The sequence below is a fragment of the Paramormyrops kingsleyae genome, chromosome 2 (assembly GCF_048594095.1).
Source record: "Paramormyrops kingsleyae isolate MSU_618 chromosome 2, PKINGS_0.4, whole genome shotgun sequence".
Classification (NCBI taxonomy): Eukaryota; Metazoa; Chordata; class Actinopteri; order Osteoglossiformes; family Mormyridae; genus Paramormyrops; species Paramormyrops kingsleyae.
In genome coordinates, this window is record NC_132798.1 from 30,189,954 (window position 1) to 30,205,556 (window position 15,603).

General features: G+C 40.2%; 1 protein-coding gene across 5 annotated transcripts in view; it reads left to right on the plus strand.

The window, feature by feature from the left end:
* The first annotated feature begins 3,494 nt into the window (after positions 1 to 3,494).
* The window catches only part of LOC111848585 (death-associated protein kinase 1-like), a 41,453-nt gene continuing 29,344 nt past the window's right edge, over positions 3,495 to 15,603 (plus strand). Inside the window, exons 1-2 of one of the 5 annotated variants that reach the window (XM_023820728.2) lie at positions 3,495 to 3,582; positions 6,585 to 6,748. In XM_023820728.2, the coding sequence (XP_023676496.1) occupies positions 6,681 to 6,748 (68 nt within the window). In that variant the 5' untranslated portion in view covers positions 3,495 to 3,582; positions 6,585 to 6,680. Of the gene's footprint in view, positions 3,583 to 5,836; positions 6,058 to 6,164; positions 6,184 to 6,343; positions 6,511 to 6,584; positions 6,749 to 15,603 lie in introns of those variants that run through there. The other 4 variants (XM_023820725.2, XM_023820727.2, XM_072708923.1 and 1 more) reach the window with 4 other exon arrangements.

Consider the following 15,603-nt stretch of genomic DNA (forward strand, 5'->3'; position numbering starts at 1 on the left):
AAAATGCAGCATATGAGCTAGCAAATTAGTGTGAAGCAGCAAACATTGTCACTGGAAACCATAATAGAAACTTTGCTGGAAAGTCTTGCTCAGACATGAAATGATACTTGGTATGCTTCTAAAAAATCTTTGCATTTATGAAATGCTGTTTTCCCATGAGATTAATACAGGCATAGTTATTTTGCGCAATGGTAGCTCAGATTGGATATGTGTGTGTGGGTAGCACAGTGGTTATCCATGGGGGGCGTTTTTGGGATGGGGGTCCACCTCTACTATGTATGTGTAGAGTTTGCATTTTCTCCCCATGTTATATCGGTAACTTCCTTCAGTGCAAAGATTTGCAATTATGCTAATCAGCATCACTAAATTGCATGTATATGTGCCCTGTGATGGACTAGCATCCAGTCTGGGAGTTACTCCAGCGTCATGATCAGTGACACGTTGGATAATCTCCAGGCCCACATGGAGGTGATCGCTGATGTCCGCACTATGTATCAGCTCCTCCTCGACCAGGGAAATGAAGAACAGAAAAGAAGGACGACAGTGTCAGTAGAAAGGTGTAGGCCTTGAAAAAAGTCACAACTATAATGAGAGTTTCAGGCAGCAATGTCCTAAACGACTCCCACGACATGCCCAAGTGAGTCTTCTTTATGAAGAGAGCACTGGTTTCAGGCAGGCATCTGCAACTGGAGAGACTATCTGTCTCAATCCCTGGTTTGTCAGGGTTAACTTCAAGGCCGCATTGTTGGCAGGTCTCCAGAAGAATGGTCCTGAAATCCCAACAGGTGCCCGCTGTCCAGGGTGCTGCAACGAGCACACCCCCTTGCCAACCGGTGGGAGCAGCCGGCACCTGTGGGTCCTGGAGATGCTGCCCTGGATGGATTTGCCTGTCAGTCACTGGCATGACCCTCCCCCAACTATGCTGTGTGTTTAGGCAGGATGTTCTATCCAAACACTGTCTCTTCCATTGTCTTTTCTCCACTCTCTGACCCTCCCTCTAAGAGCCTTTCATGGCTCCCTCATGTCAACATCTGCTTTCATTCATACCCACATCCTCCACCAGTGTGACAGGCACAGACACTCACAGAAGCTAGACAGCGGTGGAAAGCCCCAGGCAGGGTGTTTATATTCAGAGATATGGGGAAAGGTGGGATGGATGCAGGCAGGGGGTGTCGTCAGGGTAAGGAGTAGGCATGGCTCAGGGATGGGTTGTCAGCAATGTGGAGCGGCTTTCAGCCATTTTGGGAGCGGGGTTATTATCGTCAACAACAAAAAAAGAGATACAGAAATAAAAAAAACTACAACTAAATGCAAACTAGAAAAACTGCTATTGAAACTTTCTGAAATCAAGTAAAAACAAACGTCAAACATTTTCCATTACTGTTTTGAATACTATTTAGTCATGATTTGTTTACCATTAATAATTTTATCTGTTTTGAGGGCATTAGTACATAACGTGCACTGTGTGTTCATATGGGATTATCTAATCAATTTACAAAAGAAAAACTTTAAATAAAAAAATATAAATATAAAAAATAATCACTTAAAAAAAGTTTTAAAAAAATCAAATCTATAATAACAGTGGTTGGAAATCACCCCCCCACCCACAAGCCGCCCACTCCCAGTGTACTTTCGGTCTGCCCACAACACACTTTTAAGTGGTGCTGAGGGAGGCAGCCTTGCCCCCTGCCTGTGGTAATCAGCAGCCACCAGTCGCGTCTTGTCTGCATTCCTCATGGGCGGCCCTGCAGCTGCACATGGCGAGATCATTGCCTCCCGCCAAAGTTTCGTGGATTTCTGCATGCCTGCGGCACAACAGTCTTCAGTAAGAGCTATAAGTAGCTGATCAATCTACTATTTGAAGGCTCCTTGCAGGTTTTTACCAGATATTTCTGTGGACCATGGTACCTCAGTCACTGAGTAGCTTTAAATCTTTAAATGTACAGGGTAGATATTACTCAAAGTAACGTTGATGAATCCATTAAATTTGTAGCAAAATGTGACTTGGGTGTTTTGTTTTTTTTCTTTTTTTTTTTAAGAATTTTTCAGTGCAAATGTTAAATGCTGCATTTAAAATGAATCAACTTTCCTGTTTTTTGATATGATTTTACTTTATAAACTGTATTTATTTCAATAAATATATTTCTGGATATATTTCATTTGAAGTCAATTGAACCTTGACCTGAATCTGCATGATTTTATTATTTTTTTGCTGAGTCGATATTTGCATGAATAAGCAATTGTTCCTAATGAAGTGGCTGATATTATTATTATTATTATTATTATTATTATTATTATTATTATTAATACAGATTTTCTCGATTGTTCTGCAGCATTTCTCAAATGATAATTAACAGTTGCTAAAGAACAAGTGTGATCCCCACACCACAATGTCAGAACATCATTTCTCATTGCTTCCTGCAAATTTCCAAATGATTTAGTATATATGTACAAATGGATTTGTACAATCGTGTTAGCCACCACATGCAAAACAATTAAGGGAAAATTATCAGTCTGTGACAATGAGAAAGTGGGAACTGAGTATCATTCAGAATTACGGTGCTCATGAGCGTACTTACACTGACATACTTACATTGACACTGGCAATATATGTAAGCATTTTGACTCTCATGGTTAAAACAATGCTTATTGTACTTCTCATTTTGGTGGCACTGACTAATTCATTGGAGGAATTATTTGCTTTTCAGACATGAGTTAATTATTTTGGGTAAGTTACAGGCTTTTGCAGCTAAACCATAGTGTTGTGCTACAGTATATGCATGAACTGTTTTGATAAATGCTCTTAGTCTTGAGAATGTTATGCAGGTTTCATGAAATGTGCCAAAGCAATCAAGAAAAACTGTAAGAGTGAGGGCCCTCTAGTGGTTAGATTTCATAAATAATAAAATGTATTTAAACATCAACAATGCCATTATAATTACTACAGTTCATTGTTGAATGAAACCATTGTCTTCTTTTAACATTTCAGATTTTATTATGTGAATTTTGGTCAAAGTGCCACTTTCAGATATATGGTTTAAAATTTTTGACATTTTACAAATTATTTAAAACAACATTTGGTGATATCCATTCACCTAAAGATTTAGTTTTCTATGGTCTAATGTAGAATAATAATCTTTGTACATGCATGCATTAGGATTAAAGGGAAGAAAAATATATGTTTGGCAAAAATGGAACCAGTACTGATTAGTAAAACAGGGCTTTAATGTGGATCACATTCTGTTCTTTTTCCTGAGCTTGGTCAGTTTATATTAGTTACACAGGACTTGTCAAAAACTGAGTATACCTGCTTGCAGCCACAATTGTCTGTGCTTTAACTTGTATACACTTGTCTGTTAACATGAGTGGAATTTGGTGTTATGGCATGACATTTGACATATTAAGGTTCACCCACTGTGTATTGGTTAGATGTAGAGATGGTGAGTGTGTGCCATCTGTATCTGTGGCATTGCCCAGTCTCCAGACCTCAATCCTTTAGAAACAGAATGGGGTGAACTGGGCAGAAAAGTCACACAAACACACTCTGCAAATAGCTGCAGATGAGCTGGAAAGACATGTTGGGTGAGTCCTGCTGAAACTCGTTAACCAAATGCTTTGTGCTTGTGACCCTGTTATGAAGACTAATGGTAACTATTTTGAAAAATGTATCGATAATTTTCAAGTTTCTTGAACAATGCTTTGGTACTCCATTTGTTTTGCATACTATAATGTGTGTATGTTCATGTGTTTTCCTTTTCAATTTTAAGAATTTACAGAAAATGAATTCTTTGAGTCGTTTGGGGAAAAATTAACTTAAAATGCTGTCATTGTGTGCTGTCTTTCACTCATTTTTTTGGAATAGTTCAGCATTAATTTGAGTTATGAAATTGCACATAGGTGTGCGTGTGTGAGTGAATAGTGTGTCAGTGTGCCCTGCAATGGGTTGGCACCAGTGTCGGCTGCTGAAAAATATTCTAGGTGGGGCTGTTTGTGCCGTATTCAGTCAGTTTCAGTAACCATCCCAATACAATGTAACACAAACTGCAGGATACCAGTGCTCTGAGAAACAGTCAGTAATTATTTCATTAGCATTAAACATCAACAGATTAATAAATGATTAAATTTATTATTGCAGAACTGATTTCTGAATCTTTAAAAATTCCAGCTAGAAACATATTCTAAAGGCCGTTCTTAAGCTTTCAAGTTAAGCAAACCAGCCACCATGTATGACAGAGGCAACACTAACTGGGCACTAGCAGCGAACTTGAGACAGCAGACTGTCATCTCATCATCAAGGACATCAAGAGAGGAAAGCAAAAAGAAATATAATATAATAAATGTGTACCCTAATAACAGACAGGGGGCGGCTCTTAACCGTGTTACTTTCAAAGTATGTGGGTCACAGGCAGTAATATCCATTTTCTTTCTTTATATTGTTGGCTTTTATTTCATTTTTATTTCTTTTGCTTTTATAAAGTTATTTTGTGTCGCCGTATGAAGTGTACTGAATATGGTTGCGCCAAGATGGCGGCCCAAGGCGACTAAGCAGTACTATTGCAGCCCTCCTAGTGCGCCCATTATGGTCTGGCACCCCAGCAAATGCCCAGGACTCTGCTAGGGGTGTTAAATTTATTGCTCTTTAGGCATCTGATTCAAGGATGGTGATTGGCTAATTTTATGTTGCTATGCACATTACTTGTTTCAATAATTGATTACACTGCTTACGGAATCCAGCAGCTATTTGAATCCAGCAGATATTTGAATAAGATTGAATGAGATGAACATGAAGCTGATTTTACCCCAATCATAAACCATCCATCCATTTTCTGAAACCATTTCTCCTGTTTAGGGTTGGAGGGTGTCTGGTGCCTATGCCGGTGGGTACAGGCGCAATATGTGGGTGTGTGTATATATTTAGGTATATATTACTTTGTGGGGATGCAATCAAAAAAGTAAAAATGCCAAAAGTCTTGTATTTCTTTCATCACTTATGGTTAAGGTTAGGGTTGGGTAGGGGTTAAGGTTGTTATGATGTGATTAGAGTTTTCCCCATACAAATGAATGGGGAGTCCCCACAAATATGTAATTACAAAGCTCTGTGTGTGTGTCTGTGTACCCATAGCCACTAGGATAGGCTCCAGACCCCACCAACCTTGAACAGGACAAGCAATTACAGATGTTATGACCCCCAACTGTAGTATTCTCTGCATATATTTATTTTTTATTTTGGCATTGGCTGTAGCTGTTGTGGGGATGGGTGCGGGAGCTGGGGGCAATGCTCGCTTAGGGCACCACAAGGACTTGGACTGGCCCTGCAGGGCAGACAGCCACCATTTACACCAATTAACTTAAAAGCATATTTTGGATTGTGGGAGGAAACCAAAGTACCCAAACAAAATAAAAGGTGAAAAATGTGGTCAAAATATGATAATTATTCTGCTCATAAACTTTTTTTAATCAGCAACTGTCTTTCATTAAATCATTTTAAGGAACTCCGCTTACATTTTAATTCTCTATTGGTAGACGTCGGCATTATTGAGGGTAATATTCAACCCAGCCTTAAATCTACAGTGTGAGTAAACGAATAGCTAAACACATTACTGTAGGCTACTGATGAATTTGAATCATAAAAATAAATGTAGTGATTCACCTTACAGCAAAGTTAAACGTTATCCTCCACACAATGGCATAGCAATACCGCTCTTATACCAGGGAAATTGTCGTTCTAGTTAATTAGCCACTACCTTTAATGTCGTTAACGCCCCATTCCAGACGCGTTATTCTAGTTTTCTTTGTTTAATTAACGCCAGGATGTGGCACATAGTGGTGGCGTAATTCGCGATGCGAGGAAAGCGCACTTTGCTGCCTCCTTGAGACCAAACAGCACGGTGTGTAACATTTCACAGGAGACGCGCCGCAAGTGCATTGTTACAATCCTTCCATTTCCTGCAACATTAAACGTCGCAGTAAAAAAAATAATTAAATAAACAGTCAGTTTGTTAAACAGTCGTCTGACTGGGCACTTAGGATATCCAGACAGGTCGTGGAGATTTAAAGGTATGTTCTGTTTTTTACGGTGTCGTCTTCCTGTTCGGGTCCATTTATATCTCTGCTCTTTTTTTGTGAATTGAGGGAAAAGGCCAGACTGACTTAATCACCTGTATAGGTTTTGATTTTTAAAAGGTAAAAAATACATGTTGTGTCCACGTGCTATGATAGCGGCTGTTTGGAACCGGGGAATACAATAATTTAGGTATACTGAGAAAAGATATTTTCCGAGTGCCGTAAAACGCTCACGGAGGTACAGTTGTGTTCTCTAGGCAACGCAAAGCTTAAACCTGTTAGCCGGGCGCTGTTGTATTCTTCGAGTGCTTCCCGTGTACGAATGGAGCGGGTAAAACAGCTTCGGCTGATCTGCAAAAACCACGCTTGCCGTTTTTTTACACCGAAGTCGTTGAGTGTAAGAGGCGAGTGGTGGTAATTCAAAGATTTGATTCTACTGGGGAACAAGTAAGTTGGGCTTCAATGTTGATATCCTCTTGCTAAGAGTACATTTCGCCGAATCGTTGTCGCCCCTTTCCTAGGCCAGATATGACCGATGACCACCACAAAATATGGGGATATTGACAGAAAGGCACTGCTAAGAGTTGGTTTTGTGATCCCGGGACCAGGAAGCGCTCATGAACATGACCGTGTTCAATCAGGAGAATGTGGAGGAACATTACGAAATCGGAGATAAGCTCGGAAGGTGAGTGACTGAATTGTATGAAATAAGTCCATGAAATGCTGTATAATTGTTTTAATTAACTTTACGTAAATGACGCACGACCAGTGCTAATGTTAAATGTTTCTTGGTATGAAAATTTACCAGTAATGTTGACACATGCGCAAAAAACCGAAAGGATAGTATTCTCTATTCAATATTACTTTACACTGGATGGCAAACAATAAGAAAATTTTCATTGCTCGACCCTAGTGTTGAATAGTAACACTGTATCGAGTTCTAAAGGGAAGTGCATTTTGTACTTCGATCAAATGATTTTTGCAGATATTAGCGTATGAGGTGTTATTATTAATTGCGGGATAAGGAAATGAAAGTGCAGTTGTTGCATGGCACTATGTATGAGCTCTGAACCGTGCGGTTTTTTAAAATTATTATTATTGTTGTTTTAACTTTTTGGGGGCGCTTGCGGTTGAGGGTGTTTTCTGTAGACGATCCACTGGATTTTTGTTTTTCTGGTGCCTTATCAATTCCACATGTTGTTCTTATTGTGCAACATGTTTTGCAGCAATGCCTGCCATTTCTAGACTTCTGTGTTTTTTTTTTAAGTGTCTTATGTTATTGAGTTGCTTTAGATTTAGTGATGTTTCAGAAGTGCTGTTAAACACAGATACATTGACAGTAACTTGTCAGCAGTGGAAAGGGTTTTTTTTCCATGACTAACATTTGCTGAAATGGGAATAACTGCAGTAATTGTTAAATTCAAACACTTTGAAGAGAGGTTGTATTGTTTGGAATTATTTTTTTTCAGTCACATCTGAATAGATTTTAATAAATAAACATTTCTGTGTAAGAATGGAACAATATGGTTCTTTATCAGGTTTCAAAAATCATTTGGAAGTAGCCTACTGATGTACTTGTACAAAAATCACTTGGGTATTTTTAAAACATTTTCTCACTTTATTTTGCTGTATGTTTCTAATAATGCAGTATACTGTATATTACATAAGAATGTAAAGTGTCCAACTGTTACCTTTTAAAAATGGAAGAATTTCGACTGTAAAAAATGTCCCTACTTGGCAACTTTTGCATGAATTCTGCTTCATTTATTATTCCACTTTTAATCATGGATCTTAAATTTATTTAAAAGGGTTATATTTAAATGGAAGTTTTAATTACTATATAATAATTACTCATTTCTCATCCTTTGAGAGTAGGGTCAGAAAGTGTAATGGTTGTAATCATTTATAGTCATAGTATTTAAATTGTAGATCTTGTGCTCTTGTGTTTGCTTGTTGAATTGCGTCCTCTGAACAGCACTATGGCTGACAGGTCACACTGTTGCCTCGCATCCACACAGCTAGGGCCAGTTGTTTTCCTGTAGGTTTTTCAGTTCTCCCATTTCCTGGTGCAGGTCAGGAAAACATTAGCTTAACTGGTGTGTAAATTTCCAGTAAAATTTGTTCATGCATGTATGTGTGTCTGTGAGTTTCTCCCGTCTGCTTGATTGGCTTCCTGTCCTGGTGATCCCTGGCTTGTGCCCTGTATTTCCTAGGATGCACCCCTGACTCCCCATGAAACGGTTATAGATCATTCTTTGTGGAAGATGGATAAGTGCAACTGAAATTGAAATGGTGTAATAAAGTGAGCAGTGCATGCTGCAATGCAAGTTTGAGTTAGTATGGCTTTCGGTATGGTCACTTGTGCGATTTCCATTATGTGCTGACTGACAATGCCGAGTGTTATGACCTCTTGTGAGGTTTCAGCAGTTAATAGAACGAAAAAATGCTGTTATGATTTTCAGTTTAAAAATGTTAATGCCTACTGACTTTAAACTAAAGCAAGTAAAATGTTCTGTGCTGACATTAAAATGGTGGATAGTTTGTCTTTGTATTCTGGGTTTGGCATTTGAATCCTGGCCTTCTGTGTGTCCGTAACACAAGCTTTCATGTTCTCCCTGTGTTTTAGTTTTACTACCGTAGTCCACAGGTGTGCACCTAGGTGAACTGCAGTCTTGAATTTGCCTTGCATTTGTCTGTGTGCCCTGCAATGGATTGGCATCCTGTCTAAGGTATTTGCCTACCTTATGCACTTGACTGCATAAGATGGGCTCCAGCCCCCCTCAGTATCTTGTGCTGGCAAAGTTGTTAGAGAGTTGATGGATTATCTTCTCACAGGATTTGGTTGGTGGCAATTTTGGTTAGGTCTTAGAAGGTCCATGTGTTCAAATCCAGGGGTCGACAGAATGATGTCATTGTTGGACCTCTGAGCAAGGCTTCTCTTAACACCAGTTCATACACCTCACTTGTATGTCAATTTGGCCAAAAGCTTCTGCTAAATAAATGTAAATGTTAATTTTGTGTGATGGAATTGTCAGTCTGAAAGTGTGTAGTTTCACTCATTTTCTGTATATTAACTTTTTGTTTAGCAATTTCATTTATTTAAAATTTGGTTAAGTTTAAAAAACATTGAAAAACATGAACATGCAGTGGGCAGTCTTTCTTAGTGTTGTACAATTTGAGATTACAGTTAGAAACTAAATCTGCATGTTTTCACTGAATTTAAATGCTAAAGTACAATGTAAATGTAATATAAGTGACAAAAAAATTCAGGGAACTCACCCTACAGTGCCTAGGTTGGATCATTAGGTAAGTTAGTGATGCATCAATGTGGAAATTTTGGCCAATATCGGTAACTGATCATTTTTTGTCTAATTACCCATAACCATTTAACCTCTGAGCTCCACAAATTTGCAGTGAGACTGGTGTCAGTCACATTACTTGTGAATATGTGTAGCAGCTGCATCATATAATGCAGATGGTGAGATATCATAAAGTAGTGCTGACTTGAAAGATTGTAGTGAGGTTCCAAGTGGTGCATGACCCAAGGAAATTCCTCATCTTCCACTACGAGAAATGATTTCAGTGCATTCATCTCTTATTTTAGTAATTATCTTTAGCTTTGGTACTACTAACTTTGGCTAAAGTCTATATATCAGTAGGCTGTATCAACCAAGATTGACACATTGGACTAATGTCTTGATTTTTGACAAACATTGGCCATCATTGATGTGTTGACTGATTTATGTTAACCATTATGCATTTCTAGAAAGAGTAGTATGGTTAGATATATGAAAACATGTTTAGAGTTTAGAAGTCTCCATATGTTGCGTACAGGCTTAGTAGATTTAAATTCTATGATTCCCTGCATATTGTTAAGCCTTTTATTTCTGTATTTTTGATCAAGGTTACCATTTGCTGTAAAATTACTAAAATTTGTTTAATTCACCATGAGTAGGTCTGTTCTCCCATCAGGCCCTTAAGTGAAAAAGCACTTAAAAGGTTAGGAAGTCACCTGACACACACACTTGGCAGGTGTAATATGTTATACATACATACATACACACACACACACACACACACACACACACACACACCTAAAGGATTATTAGGAACACCTGTTCAATTTCTCATTAATGCAATTATCTAATCAACCAATCACATGGCAGTTGCTTCAATGCATTTAGGGGTGTGGTCCTGGTCAAGACAATCTCCTGAACTCCAAACTGAATGTCAGAATGGGAAAGAAAGGTGATTTAAGCAATTTTGAGCGTGGCATGGTTGTTGGTGCCAGACGGGCCGGTCTGAGTATTTCACAATCTGCTCAGTTACTGGGATTTTCACGCACAACCATTTCTAGGGTTTACAAAGAATGGTGTGCAAAGGGGAAAACATCCAGTATGCAGCAGTCCTGTGGGTGAAAATGCCTTGTTGATGCTAGAGGTCAGAGGAGAATGGGCCGACTGATTCAAGCTGATAGAAGAGCAACTTTGACTGAAATAACCACTCGTTACAACCGAGGTATGCAGCAAAGCATTTGTGAAGCCACAACACGCACAACCTTGAGGCAAATGGGCTACAACAGCAGAAGACCCCACCGGGTACCACTCATCTCCACTACAAATAGGAAAAAGAGGCTACAATTTGCAAGACTGTTGAAGACTGGAAAAATGTTGCCTGGTCTGATGAGTCTCGATTTCTGTTGAGACATTCAAATGGTAGAGTCAGAATTTGGCGTAAACAGAATGAGAACATGGATCCATCATGCGTTGTTACCACTGTGCAGGCTGGTGGTGGTGGTGTAATGGTGTGGGGGATGTTTTCTTGGCACACTTTAGGCCCCTTAGTGCCAATTGGGCATCGTTTAAATGCCACGGCCTACCTGAGCATTGTTTCTGACCATGTCCATCCCTTTATGACCACCATGTACCCATCCTCTGATGGCTACTTCCAGCAGGATAATGCACCATGTCACAAAGCTCGAATCATTTCAAATTGGTTTCTTGAACATGACAATGAGTTCACTGTACTACAATGGGCCCCACAGTCACCAGATCTCAACCCAATAGAGCATCTTTGGGATGTGGTGGAACGGGAGCTTCGTGCCCTGGATGTGCATCCCACAAATCTCCATCAACTGCAAGATGCTATCCTATCAATATGGGCCAACATTTCTAAAGAATGCTTTCAGCACCTTGTTGAATCAATGCCACGTAGAATTAAGGCAGTTCTGAAGGCGAAAGGGGGTCAAACACCGTATTAGTATGGTGTTCCTAATAATCCTTTAGGTGTGTGTGTGTTGTGTTATATATATATATATATATATATATATAAGTCGACGATGAAAAAGCGTCAAAATCAATGTTTTAAATTGACGTATCGTTCTTTTTTCATTATCATAAAATTACATTTTTTGATTTATAAAATGCTTCGATTCCCTTTATAACTAAAGTTTTTTCCAATTAGTATAGGGAGGTTTTTAACATCTTTTTGCTTATAGCTGCTAAATGCACTCATTATTAAAGCCATGAAGTTGTTTGCCTGCTACCTTAGAATTTCCATTGAATAAGTTTGAGAAAATTTTTAAGCTACAATCTGAGTTTATTCTGTGTTGTTTGATGGTGCCAGTCTGTGTTCATGTGCATTGGACTTGGTGGGACCAATGTTTATCGTAAACTAAAGTTGAAACAACACTAGATTAAAAAAAAAAATAATAATCCGTGAACTGAAATTAAAATTAAAACTACTGTATATTTACCGAAAACTTTAAACTGCAAAAAGCACTGCCAGCCACTGTCTTTTTTTACCTTGTTTAACCACAATATCTGCTTTTTTAAAAGGTGGTGTGGTTGCTGAGCTCTCCCTTTCTTCACTTGTGCTTATGGCTTCTTAAATGAAATGGTCAATTTTATTTTCAGGAAGAAAATTAATTGTTTGGATTAATGAATGAATCTGTAAAATAGTCAGATTAATTGATAGTAGCAGCCCTAGAATTATTTTTCTAACAACTTTCACTTCATTATATTTGAGCCATGGTTTGGTTCATACTTCAATATATATTTATTTTTGTAGGGGTGGGGAGACTTGGCCAGAGTCCAAGTTCAAGCTGTTTCTGATGAGTTTGCAGCTTGTGTGAGGAACTTGCAGACTTGGGTGCAACTGCTGACTCTAATGTGATGTGGATGTGGGAGACCTTCTGTGATAAGACCCTGAAGGTTGTCGAGGGTTGTGTTGGTGTTGCCAGTGTTCCCAGAAGGAGGTGTTTTGTCTCACAGGGCAACCTAGATGTTAATGAGAGGAGTCGCAGTGCATGACTTGGTGGTAACTCCAGTCTGTACCGGGAACTGAGGAGGACAGCTGTGAGAGCTCTGAGGACAGATAAGGAGGCATTTGTTGGATGAATCTATGAGCAGGTGACGCACCATCTGTGGTCTAGTGACCCACGTCCTGCTTACAGAGGAATTGAAACATCACGCAAATCTGAATCTGTTCCTCGGATACTTGCAGTCAGGGCGGGTGATGGAACGGTCCTTATGGATGACACTGCGGTTGTGACCCGATGGGCCAGCTACTTTGATCAGCTGTTTAAAGCTGACCCTCCAGCTAGGACGTTGGACATATCTGGGTCCACGGTTCTCAAGGCTGATCCTCCAATCAGCTGTGAACCACCCCATCTCACTGAGATTACACGGGTGGTGAAGTGGCTGAGGGTAGGGAAGGCCACAGGGATCTGTGGTATCCGAGGTGAACTTCTCCAGGCTGGTGGTAAGGCTGTCCTCCTGGCATTGCAAGCAATCTTCCATTTGGGAGTCAGGTGTTATCTCTACTGACTGGAAAACGGGACTTGCAGTCCCTATCTGGAAAGGGAAGGGTGATCGCCTGGATTGCGGCAACTACGGGGGGATAACACTGTTTTCAATACCAGATAAGATCCTTACCAGGGTCATCCTTAACAGTATCCGTGATCACTTGCTCCCCTGTCAGTGACTGGAGCAGTCTGGTTTTATGCCTAAAACATCTGCCAATTACCATATCCTGACACTAAAGGTTCTCTTGGAGCGCAAGTGTGAATTTCGGCAGAGATTCTTTGCAGCCTTTGTCAATTTTCATAAAGTATTTGACTCAGTTGATGGAGTTGCCCTGTGGGACATCCTGAGACTTTGCAGGATCCCCCCGAAGTTGCTGGGCATCATGGCCGGCCTGTACACTGGTACTGTGAGTGCCGTGCAGAGTGGAAGGAAAACCTCTGTGTTCTTCCCAGTTGATTCTGTGTGTTCTTGCTCCTACTCTGTTTAATGCCTGTATGGACTGGGTGTTGGGCAGGGTTGTGGGGTCCTGCATCTGTAGGGTGACCATTGGTGAAGAGAGATTTACTGATCGTGACTTTGCCGACGATGCTGTGACCTTAGCGGAGTCAATGGAGGATCTGATCGTGGCTCTCGAGAGGCTGAGCAAGGAGTCTGAGTGTTTGGGATTGTGGGTGGCCTGGATAAAGACCAAGATCCAGGCCTTTAATGACTTCTTAGGCACAGCCATCAGTAGTGTGTCTGTCTGCGGGGAGAATGCCGACCTCGCAGAGAGATTCGCTTACCTTGGCAGTGACATTCATGTGTCTGGTGACTCTTACTATGAAGTCAGCAGACTGATTGGGAGAGCATGGGGGGTCATGAGGTAATTGGAAAGGGGTGTGTGGTGCTCCAGATGTCTTTGCAAGAGGATGAAAGTCCAAGTATTTAGAGTCTCTGCTCTCTCTTGCTGCATGGCTGTGAGACATGAACACTATCCAATGAGCTGAGATGAAGACTGGACGACTCCTGTACTGTGTCTCTTCAGAGAATCCTTGGGTACCACTGTTGAACGAGCAGTTGCTAGGGGAGTCACAATGAGGCCCAATGAGGCACATTACCTGCATTGTGAGGGAGCATCAATTATGGCACTACGGCCATGTGGCGCGTTTCCCTGAGGGTGATCCGGCTCGCAGGATCCTCATTGCTGAGGACCCGAGCTACTGAACCAGGCCGAGGCGTCGCCCACATAACACCTTACTGCGGCAGATGGATGACCATTTACTTACTGGACCATGTGTCTGCCTGGGGAGTTTCCAGCCAGGATCCCGAGGAGTTTCGCCGTGTGGTGGGTGCGGCAACAAGCTGCATCAGCGCATGCTCCCCAACCTGACCTGACCTGGGGGTGGGGGTTTATGTAATAATGAAGTAACACCCATATTTTGAAATGTGCTGCATTTCGTTATAGATGGCTTGAATGTGATGTGTAACAAATTTCCCCGCATATTGTAATTAATTATTACATATTGCAGTTGTCATTACAAAATATGAGAGTTGCACTTTTTATGATAAAAATAATGCAGTGTTGTAATAACCAGAATGGACACACCCTCAATGATTGTGGCAGGAAACAAAATGTGCAACATGGACTTTAATTTGCATTGTGAACCTAAATGGAATCCACAGACACCCTTTTCGAAAAAAAAGCATGGTGGTAGCTTGTATTCAGTCATTCCCACAAACACGTGAATCCAGCAAACAAAACACAATGACAGTGTTTTGAATCTAGAGCAATTGTCATTAACCTATTGGGTATATTAATATTATGCCTATTGATGCCTTAACCATTTTCCCCAAGCAGGAACTACTGTTGCAATTTTAAGATCAAATAACACAAATCTAGATAAAATGTTTAAATCTTTCCAGTTTTATTGGAAGTAGCCTACTACTGTAGGTGTTGATGAGACAGATGTCATATACTTGTATGGTAATGTACTTAGATATTTCTATATATTATTGTTTTATGAATTCTTGTATATGAATTATTTACATGCATTCTGGATTGTAACTTTTACTTGTAAAAGTATAACACATGTAGAAAGTTTATGTTTTTATGTATGTTTTGTTTGGCTTTCTGGAGACTGCAATATTGCCTTTGGCCTTGAAATTAAAAGAACATAAAGACTTTAATTGCAACACAAATTATGAAATATTATGAAGTAAACTGGACTTTGAAGAGAAGAGTGGTCCTAACATGTTCATATGTGGTTTTTGAGATCCACACAGTATTCTGAGCAAGTGTGCAACAAGGTATTAGTATTTGTGAGGTCAGGCACTAATGTTGGACATAAGGCCTGGCTTACGATCTCCATTCTAGCTCGTCCCAAAGGTGTTTGATGGGGTGGAATTCAGGCCAGTCAAGTTCTTCCACATCAAACACACGTAATCATTGTCTTACTGACCTTGCTTTGTGCACTGGGGCACAGTCATGCTGGAACATAAAGGGCCTTCCTGAAACTGTTCACACAAAGTTGGAAGCATAGAATTGTCCAAAAATGTCTTTTAGTATGTACATTAAGAGTTCTCTTCACTGGAAATAAGGGGCCTAGCCCAACCCCTGAAGAACAACCTTATACCATTTTCCCTCCTCCACTAAACTTCATAGTTGGCACAATGTCAGGCAGGTAACATTCGCCTGATATCTGCCAAACCCAGACTCGTCTATCAGACTGCCAGACAGAGGAAGGTGATTTGTCAC